Source organism: Saccopteryx leptura, chromosome 3, assembly GCF_036850995.1.
Source record: "Saccopteryx leptura isolate mSacLep1 chromosome 3, mSacLep1_pri_phased_curated, whole genome shotgun sequence".
Lineage (NCBI taxonomy): Eukaryota > Metazoa > Chordata > Mammalia > Chiroptera > Emballonuridae > Saccopteryx > Saccopteryx leptura.
The window spans coordinates 8664044-8680602 of NC_089505.1; the positions used below are offsets into that span (position 1 = coordinate 8664044).

The window sequence follows — 16559 nt, forward strand, 5'->3', positions numbered from 1 at the left end:
TCCTTTCTGGACTAATAAATCATGCTTTAGTTCAAATTCCTCTGTGAAAGGGATTAGAAATAGATCAAGAAACGTTTCAAGTAGTTTTGAGTTTTCCTACCTATGCTATCTCAGAACCTGGTACATAATTGTTAAAACAGCTATGCTATTATATAATTACTGCATGTCAGTCTTCCCAATGACTGGGAACTACCCAAGAAGAGAGATCATTTCTCATTCAGCTATGTCCTAGCACTCAATATAGTACCTGGACATAGTTCTTTAATGTTTAAAAAAAATTACACGTGCTTAGCAGAACCAATTAGCCTCCAAGCCTAAAGCAACAATCTAAAAGGAGATGTTCACATGGTCTTTAGGAAGTTAAAACTTACAGTTCAGATCTGTGTACTTGCCCTCCAGAGCTTGCACGTATGCTTCATACTGTTTCCATCTAGTACAAAAATAAATACATGTTAGCTGCTAAACTGGAACTGCCTTATTAAAAAACTAGAAAAATCACATCCATAACTTATAAATTTAACACCAAGAATTCTGCTGCATGGTTTTATTGATTGATTTTTAGAGAGAGAAACATCAATTTGTTATTCCAGTTATTTATGCATTCACTGGTTGACTCCTGTCTGTCCCCTGACCGGGAACTGTACCGGCAACCCTGCTGTAGAGGGACAACACTAGAGCCAAATGATGATGCCAGGGACCCACCGCATGATTTTTTAAAACTTCCCGCCTGCCCATGGTGGCGCTGTGGAAAGTGTCGACCTGGAACACTGAGGTCGCTGGTTCATAACCTGGGCTTGCCCAGTCAAGACACTTACGACAAGCCGTGAACAACTAAAGTAAAGCAACTAGGAGTTGATACTTGCTCACGGCACCTCCCCCACTCTGAAAAAATTAATAAATAAAATCTTAAGGAAAAAAGAATTTTAAAAGATCCTCCCGCACTGATTTGAGACAGGGAAGAGAAGGAAAGGGGCGGGCAGCGAAGCGCATCTCCCGGTTTCCCTTCGCCACTCCATTTAGTTGCTTCTCGTGCATGATCTGACCAGGGATCAAACCAGCGACCTGTGTGCAGGGGCAAGCAACACTCTATCCACTGACCCACCCAGCCAGGGCCCACGACATGATTTTTAAGGTCTCTTTTGTTTTGCGATAATTATGAATCTAGTCTTAACCAATAATAAGTTAGTCATTTAATTATTCCTTTTTAACTTACAGGAGGTATATAAAAGGAAACGGAGGAGAGTTCTCTCCTGAGAACACACGGTGTGCTTCCCTAGGTCAGATCGCATACCACACATGACGTGGTATACATCACCTGACGCTCAGCATAATGGCTGGATGATGGAAGCTGAGTGAAAACCCTACTACTAAAAAAAAAAAAAAAAAAAGAAAAGAAAACCCTACTACTGTCAGCTAGTTGTCCACCAAAAGAAAAAGCTTATAAAAATACGCCTAACCCCTGACCAGACAGTGGCACAGTGGATAGAGCATCAGACTAGAATGCAGAGGACCCAGGTTCGAGACCCCGAGGTCGCCAGCTTGAGGGCGGACTCATCTGGTTTGAGCAAAAAGCTCACCAGCTTGGATCCAAGGTCGCTGGCAAGGGGTTACTCAGTCTGCTGTAGCCCCACAGTCAAGGCACATAGGAGAAAGCAATCAATGAACAACTAAGGTGTCGCAACAAAAAACTAATGATTGATGCTTCTCATCTCTCTTCGTTCCTGTCTGTCCCTATCTATCCCTCTCTCTGACTCTCTCTCTGTCTCTGTAAAAAAACAAACAAAATACACACACACACACAAAAACACCTAACAAGGGACTACAGGTTCTTCATCTTGGCTCTTCTGTGAAAATACCATGTGACTTTCTCCAAATAACATTTCTTTTTGCCAGTGAAAAAAGGGGAGAGACTATACTATTTTTCAAGACTATTTTAAAAGCCATGTCAAATTGCAGAAATAACCTGCATAAATGCCATACCGTGTCCGAGTACAAGAACCTTTCTTTATTATGTTCCTCCACCCACAAAAATCTAGGCTATAGTAGCTGCCCTTGCAATTACTGTATATAAACAACAAAGCTTTCCCCAGTCACAGGTTTAAGCAACTGCTAATGCAAAAGTAACCTGCCCTGAATGTCGCTATCTTGCTTACTGAAAAAGCCATATTTTCAAGCTGCTGTTCAGTTACAGCTAATAAAAATTTAATTTTAGAAAACCTTTTTATAAACTTAAAAACTTTTGACAGGTCTGCTTTAAGATTTATTATTACAACATAACAAAAATACTTAATCTACCAAGCTGATCTACCTTCTATGTAAAGACTACTATTCAACCAAGAACATGCTCATATTTATGGCTCTGATAACCTACGATACAAACAGAGTGCATTCAATGTTTGGGGATGGATAAGGTCTTTTGTGGAGGTTATAGAACCATCTGCTTCAGAGGAATAGAAAAATATAAAAGCTCAACAATTGCTTTTCAGAGTAAAATTCTGAGTATCTTCCCTTTGCCAGAAAATAAATCTGGCTGCCTATTATTTGGGAAGTTACCGAACCTAGCGCTTTAGATCTCGAAAGTGTTATATTTTCCTTAATGTTTGTGTAATAAAGAAACAAGCCATAAAAAATACATTCCGAAAGTACATTAAATAATTTGAAGATGTATTCACATTAAAAATGACAAAGATAAAAACTTTATAGTACAGAATCACAATATAATATTCTATAAAAATTTTTTCTATTTTGATAAAAGAACATCTTACCTTAAAATTAATTCATCTCGTGCCATAACTTTGAAGTCTGTCTCACTCAGTCGAACCTGTAAAGAGAATTAAAATATGAACTAAATGCTCTTCCTAAAATTTTAAAATATTAAATACCACTGGCACTTGTGCTATTCATACTTTATGAAGACAGAAGCATCACTTCTAATCCAGTTGCTCGTTTTTATTAGCAAGTCCTTATTACTGAAGCGATACAAAGCACATCCCCAAAGAAGGTCTGTATTGAAACAGAGTTTGACATTTAAATGGTTCAGGACACATAATTTTAAAAACAACAACAAAAACTCTCTTATTTTATTGGAATGTAAGTTTTAAAAATGTGAACTACTTGTTAACTTTAAAATGGGCTTCATTAGGAAAATGCAAATTAAAACCCCAATGAGCTAGAGCTAGATCACTACACACCTATTAGACGTCTAAATAAAAGATAGTGGTGAGCCCTGGCTGATTGACTCAGTGGTAGAGCGTCGGCCTAGCGTGCGGAGGACCCAGGTTCAATTCCCGGCCAGGGCACACAGGAGAAGCGCCCATTTGCTTCTCCACCCCTCCGCCGCGCCTTCCTCTCTGTCTCTCTCTTCCCCTCCCGCAGCCAAGGCTCCATTGGAGCAAAGATGGCCCGGGCGCTGGGGATGGCTCTGTGGCCTCTGCCTCAGGCGCTAGAGTGGCTCTGGTCTCAGCAGAGCAATGCCCAGGATGGGCAGAGCATCACCCCCTGGTGGGCAGAGCTTCGCCCCATGGTGGGCGTGCCGAGTGGATCCCGGTCGGGCGCATGCGGGAGTCTGTCTCTCCCTGTTTCCAGCTTCAGAAAAATGCAAAAAAAAAAAAAAAAAGATAGTGGTGACAACACCAAACAGTAGGCGAAGATGTAGAAAACCTGAACTTCCATCCACTGTTGCTGAGAATGTAAAATGGTACAGCTGCTCTAGAAGAGCTGGGTGGTTCCTTTTAAAACTAAAAGTAGATGCAGGAAAAAAAATGTGCTAGACATAAAGCAGTTACACTCTTAAGCACCTATCCCAAAGAAATGGATATTTATTTTCACACAGAAACTTATACATGAATATACAGCTTTATTTATAATAGCGAGAACTTGGAAACTACCAAAAAGCTGAATACACTAGGATACAGCTACACCATGGGGTACTGAAAAGAAACAGACTTGATATATGCAAAAACTTGAATAAACCTCAAGAAAAATTATACTGAGTGAAAAAAAAAATTTCCAAAGGACAAATATACTACATGATTTCATTTACATAACATTTATAAAGTAGTCTAATTATAGAAATGGAAACAGATCCAGGCTTGTGGTGATGGTTTAGTTAGCTATTTTTCTGTGGTTACACTAAGTCATGCGAGATAAAACTGCAGACACAAAGGCTTGCGCCTGCGCACGCGTGCGCGCACACACACACACACACACACGCTTTTTCTCTCTGTGCACATTTAACTGGTGAAGTCTGAATGATCTCTGTGCACTAGCTCTGTGTCAAGTTCCTGGTTTTGATGTTATGCAAGATGCCTGATTGTTATGCAAGATGTTAGCATTGAAGGAGGCCGGAGGAGGAGTGCACAAACCTCCCTGTACATTTCTTTGCAACTTTCTGTGAACCAGTAATTTTTTCAAAATAAAGTTTTAAACAATGGGCATACCAGTCTGGCTAGCTGGAACTGCTTTGTAAACTGAGGAACAGTGCATGTTTTCTCCTTTCCAATGAAGACTGTAAAGCTGAAGGTACCTCTCCTACTCTAGTATAAAATTACGGCTATATTAGTTTTCCTCATAAAATACTTAAGATATTTTCTTATAAAATGTTTCAAACTGTAACATTCACCAGTAATATAGTAGTACTATCATAAAATGGAAGAGGGAAACATCCTTACACCAGAAAACATTAAAAGTCCAACAGAAAACACATAGTAGCCCTCAGCTTATTAAATCACTGTACTTATGAATAATTCGACTCCAAACTTAAGACAGAAATTTCCCTAACACATATCTCAACTGTTAGTAACATCAGTAAGCACATACCCTACTTTCCCAAACTTCGTGTGTGTGTGTGTGTGTGTGTGTGTGTGTGTGTGTGTGTAAAATAGTGACTAAACTAAGATAGGGTACAATAGAGGGTGGGACGAGAAGGGGGAAGTGGGTGAGGAAAAGCTAAGGACTAAACAGCTGTAAACTTTTTAAAAATATTGAAGTAATTTTACACTACATTCAAAGGAATTTAAATAAGAAAAAAAAAAGTACCTTATAGGAACCTGTAAATAATCTCCCTTTCTGACATAATTTGTATAATATTCGTATAATGAAGGCTAACAGTAGAGAATGGAGAAAACATTATAACAAGTGTTCTAAAAGCTGGAAATATTGGCCCTGGCCGGTTGGCTCAGCGGTAGAGCGCTGACCTGGTGTGCAGGAGTCCTGGGTTCGATTCCCGGCCAGGGCACACAGGAGAAGTGCCCATCTGCTTCTCCACCCCTCCCCCTCTCCTTCCTCTCTGTCTCTCTCTTCCCCTCCCGCAGCCAAGGCTCCATTGGAGCAAAGATGGCCCGGGCGCTGGGGATGGCTCTGTGGCTTCTGCCTCAGGCGCTAGAATGGCTCTGGTTGCAACAGAGCAACGCCCCAGAGGGGCAGAACATTGCCCCCTGGTGGGCATGCCGGTGGATCCCGGTCGGGCGCATGCGGGAGTCTGACTGCCTCCCCGTTTCCAGCTTCGGAAAAATGAAAAATAAAATAAAATAAAATAAAAAAATAAAAGCTGAAAATATTAAAAACCTACACTGCGTAAAACATACAAAGTCTAGTACACTACACACCACAATGCTGTTATTGTCATAGGCAAGGGAATGACCAATAAACAATCCAAATAGTCCCTTCAATTCTATTATCCCCATCCAAAAATTGTGCTTAAAAACTGCTGGAAAAACACACCTTTTTGGGAAGAGGTTCCTCGTTGGTCATCTTGAGTCCTAGAAAAAGCAATAGAGAGATGAGGTTCAATTGATTGTTTTCCATTGAAAGTAGTAACAAAAAATGCTGGTCTTTTCAATCCAATTTATTAGTGAACTCAATTATGACTACATCATTAGGGTTTCTTTTTAATTAAAATAAATCTTTTATATTGGAATAGTATTAGATTTAGAGAACAGCTGCAAAGATATTACAGGGTTCCCATATACTCCACACTCAATTTCTCTAGTTAACATCTTACATTAATACTACCATTACATTACATTACCATTGTTATGAGGTTATTAAAAAAATTATTTCGTAAAAAATTGATCATACTTTCTATTATTTATTTTTAAATGAATACATTTTATTTTATTTTTAAAAATTTATTCATTTTAGAAAGGAAAGAGAGAGGGAGAGGAGGGAGAGACAGAGAGAGAGAAGGGGGGAGGAGCAGGAAGCATCAACTCCCATATGTGCCTTGACCAGGCAAGCCCAGGGTTTCGAACCGGCGACCTCAGCATTTCCAGGTCGACGCTTTATCCACTGCGCCACCAAAAGTCAGGCCTATTATTTATTTTTAAAGAAAGAAGAGAGAGACAGAGAGAGAGAGAAGGGGAGGAACAGGAAGCATCAATTCCCGTATGTGCCTTGACCAGGCAAGCCCCGGATTTCGAACCAGCAACCTTAGCATTCCAGGTCGGTGCTTTATCCACTGCACCACCACAGGTCAGACTGATCCTGCTTTTTAAATGTTGCAAAGAAGGATCAAGAGAAATAATTTTTCAATGCACTCTTACAACTGCCCTATGAAAGACAAGTGCTGCAGAATGGACACTGTGCTGAAAGTCAGATACTGACCTCAGCGGTACCCTAGGCCTAGGCACCCTGCCGAAACCATACAGAAGGGGAGCGCCAGCCAAGCCTCTGCTTTTACAGCATTACGGTGGTACAGGAGGTAGAACCCATCATTGTCACAACTCCCTACTGTGTGATGTTTCATGTAACACAAGACGCCTTAATAGATACTCCTACACTTCCTTCATGTCACAGTAATCTGTATCTCACAATTAGCTTCTTTATGTAAGTTTATGCAAAATTCACCTAACCCTCTCAGGGAAGATAGGTTAATGAAAGAACTATGCTCATTAATATTATTTGCTTACTGAAAACACTTGTTACTTCCTAATGTTCAAATTTAATAAGGAAGATAAGCTAATTTAAACTTATTTCTGGGTACCATTTCTAATAGCGCAGTCATGAATGTTCCCTATTTTAATAAATTTCTTTAGCCTGACCTAGTGGTGACTCAGTGGATAGAGCATCGACCTGGGACGCTGAGGGCCCAGGTTCTAAATCCCAAGGTTGCCAGCTTGAATTTGGGCTCACCAGCTTGAGCGTGGGATCACAGACATGACCCCATGGTTGCTGGCTTGGCTGGAGATTCCCATCAATTACATGTGAGAAAGCAATCAATAAACAACCACGGTGCCACAACTACAAGTTGATGCTTCTCATCTCCCTTCCTGTCTGTCCCACTCTCTTGCTAAAAACAAACAGAAAACTTTCTTTACCGTTGTCTTTTACCTACTCATAGTCACTATAAATTCTAAATTATTAAAAATTGAACAAAATAGAAATGTCATGGGAATGTAATGTACAGCATGGTGACTCTAGTTAATACTGTACTGCATATTTGAATTTTATTTGTTGATTTTAGTGAGAGAGGAAGAGAGAAAGAGAAATAAAGTATCGATCTGTTCACTTATTTATGCATTCACTGGTTGATTCTTTGTACCTTCCTTACCCGGGACCGACCCCAGGATGTCCGAACACTAGCCAATGCTCTATCCCCTCAGCCACCGGCCAAGGCAGAGAAAGTAAATATTAAAAGTCATCATCACAAGAAAAAAAAAAAGGAAAATTTTTATAACTATGTATGAAATTGGATGGCAAACTAGATTTACTGTGGTGATAACCTTGCAATGTATACAAATATAGAATAGTAAAATGTACACCTGAAACTTATGTTGTATTGCCACTAAGACCTCAATAATAAAGAGGGGGTAGAAAAGAGTAAAGGGGGCGATGAACAGTGATGGAAGGGGACTTGACTTGGGGTGGTGAACACAATATAATTTACAGATGATGTATTACCGAACTGTACACTTGACTCCTATGTGATTGTATTAACAAATGTCACCCCAACATACTCAAACTTTTTTTTAGCGAGAGAGAGACTGATAGAGACAGAGTGCACGCACAAGACAGACAGGAAGGGAGAGATGCAAAGCATCAAGTCATAGTTGCGGTCCCTTAGTTGCTCACTGATTGCGTCTCACATGTGCCTTGACCAGGAGGCTCCAGCCAAGCCAGTCACTCCTTGGGCTCAAGCTAGCAACCTTGGGCTTTGAGCCAGCAACCTTGGGCTTCAAGCCAGCAACCTTGGGTTCAAGCCAGCCACCATGGGGTCATGTCTCTGATCCCATGCTCAAGTCAGTGACCTTGTGGTTTTGAACCTGGGTCCTCAGCATCCCAGGCTGACACTCTGTCCACTGCACAACTGCCTGGTCAGGCTCAATAAAAATTTCTTTTAAACTTCAAAAATTTTAACTAAAGAATTTATAGTGTAAAACTGAGTTTGTAAAAGCTACTTGACTTCTTAGTTCCTTAAAAGGAACCTGAAATACAATCTCAAATATTCCAATATCATTTTTTATATTACATACAATCCCAACTCTGTAAATCAAATACTCCAATCCAAACCTGAATATTCAGATTAGGTACATTGTGAAGAAATGAGTATATTTTAGAAAAAAATCAATGATCATTTCCTAAATTACTGGCTTAATTCTCCCCTCTTTGATCTTTTTTTTTTACTTTATTATTTTTATTTTTTTTACTTTATTATTATTGTTAATTTTTTTAAAGCAATCTTTTTTTTTTTTTTTTACTTTTTTGTTTTTTTATTCATTTTTAGAGAGCAGGGGGGAAGAGAGAGAGAGAGAGAAGGGGGAGGAGCAGGAAGCATCAACTCCCATATGTGCCTTGACCAGGCAAGCCAGGGTTTTGAACCAGCAACCTCAGGGTTTCCAGGTTGACGCTTTATCCACTGCGCCACCACAGGTCAGGCAGAAATGAGTGTATTTTAGAAAAAAATCAATGATCATTTCCTAAATTACTGGCTTAATTCTCCCCTCTTTGATAATCTTATCAGTGGATGTCGCTAGCAGAAGCCTGAGTGTATCATTTGTTTCGGAGCTGATGGCTGCGCAGTGGCTATCCTGACATGTCATCAGGGATCCCATCATTTGGGAAACAAACCCTCACCATGTATATCTCCACAGAGGTCTGACTACTTCCGCTTCAGCGCGGCTTCCGTGTGCATTCACTCCACTAGCTGTAACTTCTTAGAACCCAGAAAGTTTGGCATTTACTGGGAATTTCCCATTTGTCCAGAGTATATACAGTAGGCAAATATCAATAGTCTATTTAATAATAATAATAATAAATAAAAAAAACTATAACACAATTTTAGCCATTTGAAGTTTCAGACATATTTAACTAATATATAAATGTGTACCCATGTAGGTCAATATTCTGGTTAAATCTTACTAAAAGCTTTCCACCTCACTCAAAATAGTGAATGCCACTTCCTTGCCATCCCCTCATATGGGCTTTACTTTTCTCCATAAACCTGATATTTTCTATACTGTTTCTCCCAGTTGTGAAATAAGCTAAACGAGGAAATGTTTCATTCACTGCTGATGCCTCAAAACATGATAGACACTCAAACATATGCTAAACCAGTGGTCCCCAACCTTTTTGGGGGCCACGGACCGGTTTAATGTCAGAAAATATTTTCACGGACCGGCCTTTAGGGTGGGACGGATAAATGTATCATGTGACCAATACAAGCGTCAAGAGTGAGTCTTAGAGGGATGTAACAGAGGGAATCTGGTCATTTTAAAAAAATAAAACATCGCCTGACCTGTGGTGGCGCAGTGGATAAAGCGTCAACCTGGAAATGCTGAGGTCGCCAGTTCGAAACCCTGGGCTTGCCTGGTCCAGGCACATATGGAAGTTGATGCTTCCAGCTCCTCCCCCCTCTCTCTCCTCTCTCTCTCTCCTCTCTAAAATGAATAAATAAAATAATAAAAAAATAAAATTAAAAAATAAAACATCGTTCAGTATAAATAAAACGGAAATAATGTAAGTTATTTATTCTTTCTCTGTGGACCGCTACCGGTCTGCGGCCGGGGGGCTGGGGACCACTGTGCTAAAAGAACAAATGAATTTGCTTCAGTTACTAGTAAATCATAAAAGTGAGCTAAACAAGCCTATCTAGTTTCTCCTCAGTATCAATCAAGATGTCCATCCTATAAAATTCTGAATATACAGTATATGCGGAACTTAATGAATATGTATTGTCCTCGAGTTCAATGAATGACAACTTGAAGACAGCTAAATTTACCTCCGTAGATAGACAGTCTACCTGTTACCTACCTAGTCACTGGGCATCACAGTACTCAAAAGATTAGCTATAAAACTTCAGTGTTATGGGTGCTATTTAACATAGGTTAAATTATAGTTTATAACATAGTATATGCTTCTACAACCTGACACTTTCCCCAGATCTATTTGTTCATTCTGTTCTTTTTTAAAAGATACTTTTTTGTTTTTGATTTGTTTAGACAGAGGAAGGGAAAGAGAGAAACATTGCTTTGTTGTTCTACTTATTTATGCATTCACTGGTTGATTCTTGTGTGTACCTTGACTAGGGATCAAACCTGCAACCAAATGACTATCTGGCCAGGGCCATCATTCTGTTCTTTTTCCTTTCTAGTGTTTATTTTATTGATTTTAGAGAGAGGAGTGAGACAGAAATATTTGTTCCTGTATGTACCCTGACCAGGGATAGAACTGGCAACCTCTGTGCTTCAGGATGATGCTTTAACCAGACAAGTTATCCGGCCAGAGCCCTCCATTGTTTCTTTCTTTTCTTTCTCTCTCTCTCTCTCTCTCTCTCTCTCTTTCTTTTTTGTATTTTTCTGAAGTGCGAAGCGGGGAGGCAGTCAGACAGACTCCCACATATGCCTGACTGTGATTCACCTAGCATGTCCACCAGAGGGCGTTGCTCCATTGTGGCTGGAGCCATTCTAGCACCTGAAGCAGAGGCCATGGAGCCACCTTCAGTACCCCAGCCAACTTTGCTCCAATGGAGCCTGGGCTGCTGGAGGGGAAGAGAGAGAAAGAGAGAAAGGAGAGGGGGAAGTCTGTAAGTCAAATACTCCAATCCAAACCTGAATATTCAGATTAGGTACATTGTGAAGAAATGAGTACATTTTAGGAAAAAATCAACGATCATATCCTAAATTACTGGAGGGTGGAGAAGCAGATGGGCGCTTCTCCTGTGTGCCCTCGCTAGGATTCGAACCTGGGACTTCCACACACTGGGCCAACACTCTACCACTGAGCCAACCAGCCAGGGCCCATTATTCTGTTCTTAATAGTTATTCCACTTCTAATCCATTCAAATAAAATTAACTGCAAAATTAATTTGCAATAAATACACAAAACTATTTTAAAATGGCATTTAAAGGACTAAGAAATACATGAAGAATGTTCTAATAACCCTGCTTTTCTACAGCACAGTGGCAAGTTTGAAAATAAAAAAGGCAACATAACGTCTGAGCTTCTGTTCCCCATCTCCAAAAGGATTACCACAACCAAGGCTCAAAATCACTGTGCTATTTTTTAAAGATAAATGTTAGACTTTAGTATAGTGTGGCAAAAAATAAGCATTTAATTAGTTTCTCCCCATCAAAAAACCAGACCCTCAATCACCATTTCTCAAAAATTACGCAACTGAGGCTTGACAGGTTGAAAATAACAATCTTTGTTTTTAAGCCTCAGGGCAGAATTACTGGTAATTTCTAATTCTTAGAATTTTAAATAGCAATTTATTTTGATTTCTAACACTGGTGTATGTTCTCTTTCCTTTTTTTTTTGTTTTTTGTTCTGTTCTCTTTCCTTTATAAAAGTTTGGTGCTGGGTAGATTTTAATAGCACACTGCTTAGAGCAGTGGTCCCCAACTTTTTTTGGGCCACAGACCGGTTTAATGTTAGAAAATATTTTCACGGACCGGCCTTGAGGGTGGGACAGATAAATGTATCACGTGACCAAGACAAGCGTCAAGAGTCTTAGACGGATATAACAGAGGGAATCTGGTCATTTTTAAAAAATAAAACATCGTTCAGACTTAAATATAAATAAAATGGAAATAATGTAAATTATTTCTTCTTTCTCTGTGGACTGGTACCAAATGGCCCACGGACCGGTACCAGTCCACAGCCCTGGGTTTGGGGACCACTGCCTTAGAGGATATTTATTTATTTATTTTCTTCTTTTCTAAGTGAGAGGAGGGGAGATATTGAGACAGACTGCCATATGTGCCCCGATGGGGATCCACCAGTCTGGGGCTGATGCTCTGCCACCTGGAACCAAGCTATTTTTAGTGCCTGAGGTGGGGCTCCATGGAGCCATCCTCAGCACCCTGGCCAATGCATTAGAACCAATCCACCCATGGCTATGGAGGGAGAAGAAGAAGAAGAAGAAGAGGAGGAGGAGGCGGAGGAGGAAGAAGAAAGACGAAGGAGGACGAGAAGGAGGAGGAAGAAGAAGAAAAAAAGAAGAAGAAAGAGAGAAAGAGGGAGAGAGAGAGAAAGGGTGAGGGGTTGAGAACCAGATGGTAGCTTCTCCTGTGTGCGCTGACTGGGAACTGAACCTGGGATTTCCACATGCAGGGCCAACACTCTACCAGAGCCAACCTATAACCAGGCCATAGCCTATTTTTTTATTTATAAAAATAAATTTCTAAATTTGAAATAAGTCAAGGATAAATACAAGTTCTGTATAAATCTCTGTATTTCACATGTGATTATCAGTCACCGGTCATTCCACATGTTTACAGGATATGTAATTTAGGAATTCAAAGCATAAGCGTTTAGAATGCAACTCCTCCCTTATCTTTAATTGATGAAAAATCAGTCTTTTGTTGAGTGCCCATGATACTGCACAATAGTTAGATGGACCGTCTGGCAAAAGGCAAATTAAAACGTTTAAAATGGAAAAGCCTCAATACCGAACAATTTAGTTAAAATAGATCCTGGTTCTCAATTTTTTTTTAATTTTTTTTTTGTATTTTTCTGAAGCTGGAAACGGGGAGAGACAGTCAGACAGACTCCCGCATGCGCCCGACCAGGATCCACCCGGCACACCCACCAGGGGGCGACGCTCTGTGGTGGGCAATGCTCTGCCCCTCCGGGGCTTCGCTCTGTTGCGACCAGAGCCACTCTAGCGCCTGGGGCAGAGGCCAAGGAGCCATCCCCAGCGCCCGGGCCATCCTTGCACCAATGGAGCCTCGCTGCGGGAGGGGAAGAGAGAGACAGAGAGGAAGGAGAGGGGGAGGCGTGGAGAGGCAGATGGGCGCCTCTCCTATGTGCCCTGGCCGGGAATCGAACCCGGGACTTCTGCACGCCAGGCCGACGCTCTACCACTGAGCCAACCAGCCAGGGTCTGGTTCTCAATTTTGACTTTCACATTGTACAAATGTGCTAAGAAATTTATTATTTCCCCAGGCAAAATTTTTCGGCAAAACTGACAGCACAATATCATCTAAAGTCAATTCTAGAGTCATAAAAACATTGGACATTCCAGGTTCTTAGTACAATCTATTCTTGCATCAGAAAAATGGAATGACTGAAATATTTGGAGATAAACCTTGACAGAAAGAAGTGAATATATGATCAGTGCTATGAGACACTTACTTAATAACTTTTCAAAGTTAGTCCCCATTTTTCAGGTGATGAAATGACAAAAGCTGGTAACTAATGAAGATGGGTAATTCTCCCACTCTCCCAAGCCTCGATAATGATCCAGCAGCTTATAGCTAGCTAGAGTAGAGAATGCAGAAAAGCAAAATAAATAAAACTCAAAACTGGGCAACTTGGTTACCTTTTAGCACATTTAAGAAATCTGGATAAATATAACTTTAAAATTATAAATATTTCAGTTATTCAGGTGGATAATTCAAAGATAATACATATATCTAGCCCTGGCTGGATAGTTCGGTTGGTAAGAGCAGTGGTTTTCAACCTCCAGTCTGCCAAAAATTTCATGCAGGTCCGCAAAAGCCTTAACCGCCTGATGTTGTATGAAGATAATAGTCTATGGCACAAAACCTCTGGCGGACCAGCAGCAGTCCGCAGACCCGCAGCAGAAAACCACTGGGTTAGAGCATTGTCCTGACATACAAAGGTTTCAGGTTCAATCCCTGGTCAGGGCACATACAAGAAAAATAGATGTTTCTGTCTTTCCCTCTCTCTTTATATCATAATATCAATAAATAAGAAATTAGAAATAAGCAAACAAATGGGGAGGGGCAAAGATACAATAGTATGTCTAAGTTTAGAATGTCAGGACCACCATCCATTCTTGAAGTCTTAATACTGAAAAACAGCTTATGACAGAGAGGCTTGGTTATGGTTGGCTAGGTGCCTAGCATCCCAAGTATTAGTATGTCCCTGGCTCTAAGCATTACGATTCTAAGTTATGCAACTCAGTTCTCTCTAAACTGTGAGGCAAGCACCAGCCAACACAACTTCAGTAAGAAGCATGTACCTGATTGAAAGTCATAACTAAAAAAAATTAATACTTTGTTGCATTGTACATTAGCTTTGGCATTATAATTGAAATGGTACTAGTTAGGAATTAGAAGACCACCTTGTCCTGACTCTTGTACCTTCTCAGTCATGTGATTCTGAGCAATTCACTTAACTCTCTGGGCTATAATCTCCTTCTCAGGAAAAAGGGGACACCAATATTGTCTGTCTCACTAAGTCCTGCAAATCTCAAGGCTTAAAGTGGCATAAAAGTGCCATAGAAAAGAAAACAAAAAAGGGCATTTAAAAAATAAAATAGCAACATTAACATAAAAGATCATTTTGATGTGCATTTAGGAAAAATTAAATTTCCACCACCTACATTTTGAAGAGAGAAAAACATTTATTTATAACATCGAGTTCTGCCTGATGCAACACCTTAATAGCCAAATACTGTTATGAGAATATTAAAAAGTTTTTCTCTGATAAGGTTAGGAACAGAAAATTATTTAGAGACAGAAAAGTGGGAGCTAATTTAATACTAGCTAGAACTTGTTTTGCTAAATGACCCACCAACATAACATTTTTAAGAGCAAGAAAAAAATTTTTTTTCAAAAGCAAAATATACAACTTAATGAAAATGGTCAATAGTACTACTAAGTATGCCAGGTAGGACAGAAGTAGGTGTACAGCTGAATACGTGAAACAATGTTTATTCTCTTATTGTTACTTATTATTGTATTATCTTCCATATAATTTATGAACTATAAACCTATTTTTGCCCCACCCTGTACTTTCAAAGGGATTCTCCACTAAATACACACAAGACTGGAAGGCACTTTGAAAGCCGTAATATATTGTACACATGTCATTGTTACCACTCTCATATCCACATAAGGCTGCGGTGCGAAAACTGACTTCCACGTTATCTGCCCACAATGGAATTAAACTAAATTCTACGAGCTGGAAAATTCAACGGACAAGTCACGACTGCAACAACACCCTCATGGAAATAATTCTCTAACTCGAGCAAAGAAATCGTCTATTACATAAGCACGGTTTTTTAGGGTTTTAACAGTCCTTTGGGATCAAACATCCAATTATTTTTACTAAAACAAGAACTTGAACTTGGGTTTCCCACTAAAAAGACATGACTCAAAAAACAAACAAACGAAAACATCTAACAACCTTACAAGGATCCAAGGTGAGACTTTTGAAATTTCACGGAAATCTGGAAGTAATTCAACAATTATCTTTCAACTCAGAATGCACCGATCATTTAAAAATGGAAGTTTCCGGGAGCGCGCGGCCGCAGAGCAGCCTCCGCGCGAGGAGTCGTCCGGGGGACGGACGCAGCTCCCCTCGCCCGGCAGCCCCGGGGCGCGCCGCCAGCCCGGGACCCGGCCCAGGGGGCGGGAGGGGGCGACGCCGAGGCGGGGACAGCGCGCCCCGAGGGGGCGGACTCCGGGGCCCGCCCGCGGGAGCGCCCACCTCTCCGGGCCTGGGGGAAGGAGGAAGGAGAGAAAATGGCCTCGCGCGCGCGGTGTCCTCGCAGGCGGGAGACCGGCGGGCCCGCAGCGCCGGGTCGTCCTCCGGGCGCCGAGCCCTGATCCCCGCTCCCCGGCCCGGGTGGCCGCGCCTCAGCGCTCGGGCCGCAGAGCCCCGCGCGGCCGCTCCCGCCGGCGGCCCGCACCTACCTCTCCGGAGGCGCGCCGGCGCCGCCCTGTCCCCTCGGCCGAGCCCGCGCTGCCCGATCGCCGCCCGGGCCGCCCGATCGGTCTACCGCCGGCCCCCGCGCTCCCCTTTATTTGCGGGTCTCGCCGCCACAAAATGGCGCTGAGGGAGGAAGCGAGGCCGCGCCGCCCCGCCCCCTGCCCGCTCCTCCCGCCGCCCTGCCCCGCCCGGCCCCGGCCGGCAGCGTCCCGCCCACTCGCCGACCTGTCGCCTCCCGACGCGCCCGCATTCACCCGGCCGCCGCCGGGCACCGCGGCGCGGAGCGAAGTCGAAGGGTCGGCGCCCGACCCGGGGGCCTGAGGCGCTGAGGGAGGAGCCGTGCTCCGGGCGCGCCCCCACCCGCAGCCGCCGGAGCGCCGCAAGCTCGGCGGGGGCGGGGAGAGATGCGGCCGGCGCGCGCGGGGGTGGGGGGGGGCGCC

At 42.1% G+C, this 16559-nt stretch overlaps 1 protein-coding gene across 6 annotated transcripts in view; it reads right to left on the reverse strand.

The window, feature by feature from the left end:
- WTAP (WT1 associated protein) overlaps positions 1-16559 on the reverse strand; it is a 30627-nt gene that overhangs the window by 13533 nt on the left and 535 nt on the right. Inside the window, exons 1-5 of one of the 6 annotated variants that reach the window (XM_066372895.1) lie at positions 16345-16421; positions 13573-13698; positions 5722-5759; positions 2766-2821; positions 372-430 (exon numbers count right to left, since the gene is read on the reverse strand). In XM_066372895.1, coding sequence (XP_066228992.1) covers positions 372-430; positions 2766-2821; positions 5722-5759; positions 13573-13600 — 181 coding nt within the window. In that variant the 5' untranslated portion in view covers positions 13601-13698; positions 16345-16421. Of the gene's footprint in view, positions 1-371; positions 431-2765; positions 2822-5721; positions 5760-13572; positions 13699-15594; positions 15638-16103; positions 16268-16344; positions 16513-16559 lie in introns of those variants that run through there. The other 5 variants (XM_066372896.1, XM_066372900.1, XM_066372897.1 and 2 more) reach the window with 5 other exon arrangements.